Below are 6877 nucleotides of genomic sequence, written 5' to 3' on the forward strand. Positions count from 1 at the left end.
TTTCTCCTAAATTCAACAAAAGTTAGCATTCTAACGTAACAAAGTACTGCGACCGCTGTGTGCACCATGTGATCAGAGATATCGCTGGAAAGCTCCGTCACTCCTGCACAATCTCATCTGATCCAAATAAGGTCATTTCCTTTGTATCAGCAACCAATCGTGAAAGCACAAAGGGGTCTTAAACCAAGAAACGAAATCTCATTGGCTGGTGTCAATTTCTGACAACGTGATGCGTCACGTGGTGTGCTAAAACACTTCCTGGTTAGCTTTCCGCTAGAAATTGAAATCTCAATTTATCTGTGTCTGTCCCTGCAGCTCTCTCTGTCCTTAGCTCATTTGGTGCTGTATCCGGTTATAAACTCAATTTAAGTAAAACCGAATTGTTCCCTTTAAATAGAGCGGCGCGTGAGTTCCCTCTACATAGTCTACCATTTAAAATTGCACTACACAGCTTCACTTACCTCGGGATCCAGGTGACCGATACATTTAAAGATCTTTATAAAGCTAATTTTACCCCCCTTTTGTCCCGCGTACAGGAAGACTTCGACCGCTGGTCAGTGTTACATCTGTCTCTGGTTGCCCGAATTAACTCTATAAAGATGAATATACTCCCCAAATTTCTATATTTATTTCAATGTGTGCCCATTTTCCTCACTCAAACTTTTTTCAGAGAGATACCACAGCTCCTTCAGTGAGGCTGCTGCTCCACGGTGTTTCAGAGAGATACCACAGCTCCTTCAGTGAGGCTGCTGCTCCACGGTGTTTCAGAGAGATACCACAGCTCCTTCAGTGAGGCTGCTGCTCCACGGTGTTTCAGAGAGAGATACCACAGCTCCTTCAGTGAGGCTGCTGCTCCACGGTGTTTCAGAGAGATACCACAGCTCCTTCAGTGAGGCTGCTGCTCCACGGTGTTTCAGAGAGATACCACAGCTCCTTCAGTGAGGCTGCTGCTCCACGGTGTTTCAGAGAGAGATACCACAGCTCCTTCAGTGAGGCTGCTGCTCCACGGTGTTTCACGAAGAGATACCACAGCTCCTTCAGTGAGGCTGCTGCTCCACGGTGTTTCAGAGATACCACAGCTCCTTCAGTGAGGCTGCTGCTCCACGGTGTTTCACGAAGAGATACCACAGCTCCGGTATGCACCGGAACGGATTGACGGTATTCTTATTATTTGATGTACGTATTTATACATTTTAATTTCTAGTTGTTATATTTGTTCATACATTTTGGTAATTTTCTTTTATGTCACCTATTCATATTTGATTAGAAATAATAATAATAATATATTTTATTTCTATAGCGCTTTTCTTGAACCCAAAGACGCTTTACATTTTCGAGGGAGGGTAAAAAAAACAAAGCCAAAAAGAAACAGAAAAGCAGTCAGGAGGAAGTTGATTGAGAGGGGGGGGGGGGCTTATGGATACAGTCAATCAATCAATCAATGTTTATTTATAGCCCAATATCACAAATGTTACATTTGTCTCAGTGGTCTTCACAGTGTGTACAGAATATCAGTATGACAACACGACACCCTCTGTCCTTAGACCCTCACATCGTCCGAAGAAAACCCACAGTTTAAAGGGAAAATGGGAGAAACATCAGGGAGAGCAACAGAGGAGGGATCCCTTTCCCAGGACGGACAGACTGCAATAGATGCCGTGTGTAAATTGAAAAGATAATACATGTGCAACATAAGTAGTCCATATGTTTGGAAATGCATGTGTGTATAATAGGAAGATGAATCCACGAGGATATCCATCCAGGACCGATGATCCAGGACCACAGCCACGACTCAAGATCCAGCGCTCGCGATCCAGGACCGCAGGATCATCCATGACTCCGGATCCCGGCGTATATAGACACCAAAAGAAAGACATTTGGGGAAGCTGGGTTAATGGAACATGACAGGACACAGGTACAGACAGAGAGAAGGAAGAAGGAAGATGTCCCCATGAGAGGACACAGGTACAGACAGAGAGAAGTAAGATGTCCCCCGACAAACTAAGCCTATATCAGCAAAACTAGGGGCTGAATCTAATCAGCCCTAACTATACGCTTTATCAAAAAGGAAGGTCTTAAGCGCACTCTTAAAAACGGATAGGGTGTCTGCCGCCCGAACACAAACTGGAAGCTGATTCCACAAATGTGGAGCTTGATAAGAAAAGGCTCTGGCTCCCATTATACTTTTAGAGACTCTAGGAACAACCAACAACCCTGCATTCTTGGAACGCAATGCCCTAGTAGGCCAGTAGGGTATAATGAGTTCTTTAAGGTAAGATGGCGCCTGCCCATTAAGGGCTTTGTAGGCGAGAAGAAGAATTTTAAATTATATCCTGTGTTCTATAGGGAGCCAGTGTAAGGCAGCCAGAACAGGAGTAATGTGGTCCCTTTTCCTAACTCTGGTTAGTACACGAGCTGCAGCATTTTGAATCAGCTGAAGCGACTTGACTGACTTCTTGGTACTCCCTGATAATAAAGAGTTATAATAATCCAGCCTTGAAGTAACAAATGCATGGACTAGTGTCTCTGCATCGTTTTGAGGCAAGATATGCCTGATGTTTGCAATGTTACGTAGATGGAAGTAGGTGGTCCTTGAAATTGATTTTATGTGGGCGTTAAAGGATAAATCCTGATCAAATATAACACCAAGATTCCTTACAGTCTCACTGGAGGCCAAATGAATGCCATCCATAGTTAGTATGTCTTTAGATAATTTGTTTCGTAGATTCTTCGGGCCAAGTACAATAACTTCAGTTTTGGTCGTGTTTAACATCAAAAAGTTTAAGGTCATCCACGTTTTTAAGTCCTTAAATTTTTTATTTAGATGATTAATTTCATCAGGCTTGATTGATAAATATAGTTGAGTATCATCCGCATAACAGTGAAAGTTTACAGAATGATTTCTTATAATATTGCCTAACGGAAGCAAATATCATGTGAACAAAATAGGTCCGAGCACTGAGCCCTGTGGCACTCCATGGCTAACTTTGGTTTGCGTGGAAGATTCATCGTTAACACGTACAAACTGAGAGCGTTCAGACAGATAGGACCTAAACCAGCCTAAAGCAGTTCCCTGTATGCCCACTAAGTGCTCTAGTCTTTGCAATAGGATATCATGGTCGATAGTATCAAATGCAGCACTGAGATCGAGCAGAACAAGAATAGAGACAAGTCCCTTGTCTGAGGCTATTAGAATGTCCTTTGTGACTTTAACCAGAGCTGTCTCTGTGCTATGATGTGTTCTAAAGCCAGACTGAAACTCTTCAGATAAATCATTGTTTTTTAAGTAATCACACAACTGTTTTGCGACCGCTTTCTCAAGAATCTTTGAGAAATAGAAATAGGTCTATAGTTGGCTAAAACCTCTGGATCGAGGTTGTGCTTTTTAAGAAGTGGTTTCATCACTGCTGCTTTGAATGATTGTGGAACATAGCCTGATAATAAAGACATATTCATAATATTTAATAAAGAAGTGCTAATTAATGGAAACACTTCCTTCAACAGCTTAGTTGGCTGACAGAAACCAACAGAATCTAATATAGAGTTAAATGCAACAGTAAGGCTATTTTTATCATTGTCAACATGAATATTAAAGTCACCTACGATAATTACTTTATCTCTTTTAAGAACCAAAGTTGATAAGAATTCTGAATAAGGACCTGGTGCACTGTAACAAATAAGATTGGCTGCAAAGTTTTCCAGGTCGGATGCGTAAGACTAAAAACGAGGCTTTCAAAGGAGGTATAATTTAATTTTGGTTTAGTATTGATAAGTAAACTTGAGTCAAAGATGGCTGCAACTCCACCTCCTCGGCCCGTGCCTCGAGCAATATGAGTACAGAGTTGAAGAGGTGGGTTAGAAGTTAGAAATAGAAGTGGGGAGGACGGAGACGGGACCCTCTTGGGGATGGCCCATGGGGACGTGGAGCCGAGAAGGAGGCCTAGAAAATGTTTCCCGCTCTCAGGTATGATTGTGGTGATCAACTGAATATGGGCCGCACTGTTTCTCCTGATGTGCAGCAAATGCTTCTGTCTACATGGATCTTTGTGTGGGGCAATCAAACAGTGTTGGGATCAGCTGTCTCTGCGGCAGCTCAGCAGCCTCTTCACATGCGTGAACACCTCCTTTAACTTCAGTCCGTACACCACGGGGTTCAGTACAGTAGGTAGTAGAATCAGCATGGAGGTGATGAGAGTGGAGTCAGATTCTATGTTGCTCTGCAGGTGGCGAAGCATCAGATCTAAGCAGACGCTGATGGAATAGTTAAAGAAGACGAGCAGGTGAGGAAGACAGGTTTGTAGAGCTTTGCTGCTGAAGCTACGTGAGCGCCGCAGGCAGATGAAGAGGATCCTAGCGTAGGAGAAGAGAATGAAGGCTGCAGGCAGGAAGACTGTGGCTGTGACGATCAGCAGAATGAAAAGTCCACTCAGCTGCGCTTCAGCACCAGCGCAGCTCAGGCTCACAAGGCTGTAGATGTCGCAGTAGGCCCTGTCGAGCTGCGCCCTGCAGAGCGGTAAGCGGCTAACCAGCAGCGTTGTGACTCCCCCTAAAATAGCAGGCAGCATCCAGCAGAGAAGCAGCATCAGCACCACCTTGGCAGGAGTTACCAGCACAGCGTAGTGCATCGGGTGGCAGATGGACAGGTAGCGGTCAAAGGCCATGGCCGACAACAGCATGAAGCTAGCTCCACCAAGAGAGGAAACAAAGAAACCCTGGCACAGACACAAAGTCCGGGACACCTGCACCAAGCCGGCGCCGGACAGCAACAGATCAGACAGAAGTTTAGGATAAATCAGTGTGCTGCCTGTGAGAGAGTTCAGCAGAAATGATGCCACGAAGGCAAACATGGGCCGGTGAAGAGCTCGCTGCGAACAGATGATATAAATCACCAGAGAGTCACTGAACAACAGGAAGAGGTACAGCAACAAAAACACGAAGAATAAGAGCGAGCTGTGGCCAGACATCGAGGAGAAACCGACCAGCGTCAGGGACGAGGTCACGTTAAACCCTGCTGACGTCATGAGGAGACCCCACCAAACAACACGCTGTGACCTCAGGTCAACAACAACAACAGAGCTAACCAACCTGTTAACATCTAAATAAAGGATATAACATTAGTTTATATCACATTGACATATACAGTAGTAATAAGGAAACTGGAATATATAGAACACACATTTATTTAACATTCATATTTAACACGTGTATTCATAGAATATGAATTCACAGTTAATTAATCAGATACTAAAATATCTGCTTTGACATTAATGTATAGGTCAATGATAAATATCTATCACGAATCAGAAACAGGCAAAAGCATCATCGCAATGAACACGAAAAATGAGAAACATGACATTAATATATGTGAAATTAGTCATAAACCAGCAGAACAATCATCACAAGGAACACGAAACATGAGGAGAAACGGACCTGAATCCACCTGTTAAAATATTAATACATAACATTATGCATCACCACAGTGAACCATTCAATGTACGTGAACACGAAACGTGAGAAACATGAGAAAGAGACCTGACTCCACCTGTTTCAACAATTGTGTTAATACATACACAGAACATTAATAGTTATAAGATTCATTTAAAGAATGTTAATATATGATTAATCATGAAAACAGAGAAACATAATCTCAGTAAACATGAGGAGAAACTGACCTGAATCCAGCTAGTTAAACATTAATGTGAATATATAACAATAATGTAAGAAACATTTATACATATGACTTTAAAATAACATTTATAAGTGAGATATTAAACTAAGATTAGCACAAGGAACACGAAACGTGAGGAGAGACTGACCTGAATCCACCTGTTTAAACATTAACTTCAATTTATATAACATTAATATATACAGAATTAATATAAAGTACATATTTAGTTTCATAATGAATCAGGAAAAGGCAGAAAGATTATTACCGTGAACACGAAACATGAGGAGAAACTAACCTGAATCCAGCTGTTGAAACATTTATGTTAATACATACACACAACATTAATAGTTATAACATTCATTTAAAGAATGTTATTATGATTAATCATGAAAACAGAGAAACATAATCTCAGTAAACATGAGGAGAAACTGACCTGAATCCACCTGGTTAAATATTAATGTAAGAAACATTTATACATAAGACTTCAAAATAACATTTATAAGTGAGATATTAAACTAAGATTAGCACAAGGAACATGAAACGTGAGGAGAAACTGACCTGAATCCACCTGTTTAAAAATTAACTTCAATTTATATAACATTAATATATACAGCATTAATATAAAGTACATATTTAGGTTAATAATGAATCAGGAAAAGGCAGAAAGATTATTACCGTGAACACGAAACATGAGGAGAAACGGACCTGAATCCAGCCGGTGAAACATTTATGTTAATACATACACACAACATTAATAGTTATAACATTCATTTAAAGAATGTTAATATATGATTAATCATGAAAACAGAGAAACATAATCTCAGTGAACAAGAGGAGAAGCTGACCTGAGACCAGCTGGTGAAACATTAATGTAGATATGATGAAGCACGTACAGAATCTCAGTGAACATGAGGAGAAACTGACCTGAGACCAGCTGGTGAAACATTAATGTAGATATGATGAAGCACGTACAGACAGAGACAGCATCTCAGTGAACATGAGGAGAAACTGACCTGAGACCAGCTGGTGAAACATTAATGTAGATATGATGAAGCACGTACAGACAGAGACAGCATCTCAGTGAACATGAGGAGAAACTGACCTGAGTCCAGCTGGTGAAACATTAATGTAGATATGATGAAGCACGTACAGACAGAGGCAGCATCTCAGTGAACATGAGGAGAAACTGACCTGAGACCAGCTGGTGAA

General features: G+C 41.4%; 1 protein-coding gene across 1 annotated transcript; it reads right to left on the minus strand.

The window, feature by feature from the left end:
• Positions 1 to 4073: 4073 nt before the first annotated feature.
• Positions 4074 to 5021, minus strand: LOC117443171 (olfactory receptor 6N2-like). The gene has a single exon (XM_034079121.1). The coding sequence runs from the start codon at positions 5019 to 5021 to the stop codon at positions 4074 to 4076; it is 948 nt and encodes a 315-aa protein (XP_033935012.1).
• Between the last annotated feature and the right edge of the window lie 1856 nt (positions 5022 to 6877).

This window comes from Pseudochaenichthys georgianus, unplaced genomic scaffold, assembly GCF_902827115.2.
Source record: "Pseudochaenichthys georgianus unplaced genomic scaffold, fPseGeo1.2 scaffold_549_arrow_ctg1, whole genome shotgun sequence".
In the NCBI taxonomy this organism is placed as follows: Eukaryota; Metazoa; Chordata; class Actinopteri; order Perciformes; family Channichthyidae; genus Pseudochaenichthys; species Pseudochaenichthys georgianus.

Excerpts from the sequence above, each read along its gene's own strand:
- LOC117443171 (XM_034079121.1), bottom strand. The coding sequence starts at position 5,021 with ATGACGTCAGCAGGGTTTAACGTGACCTCGTCCCTGACGCTGGTCGGT.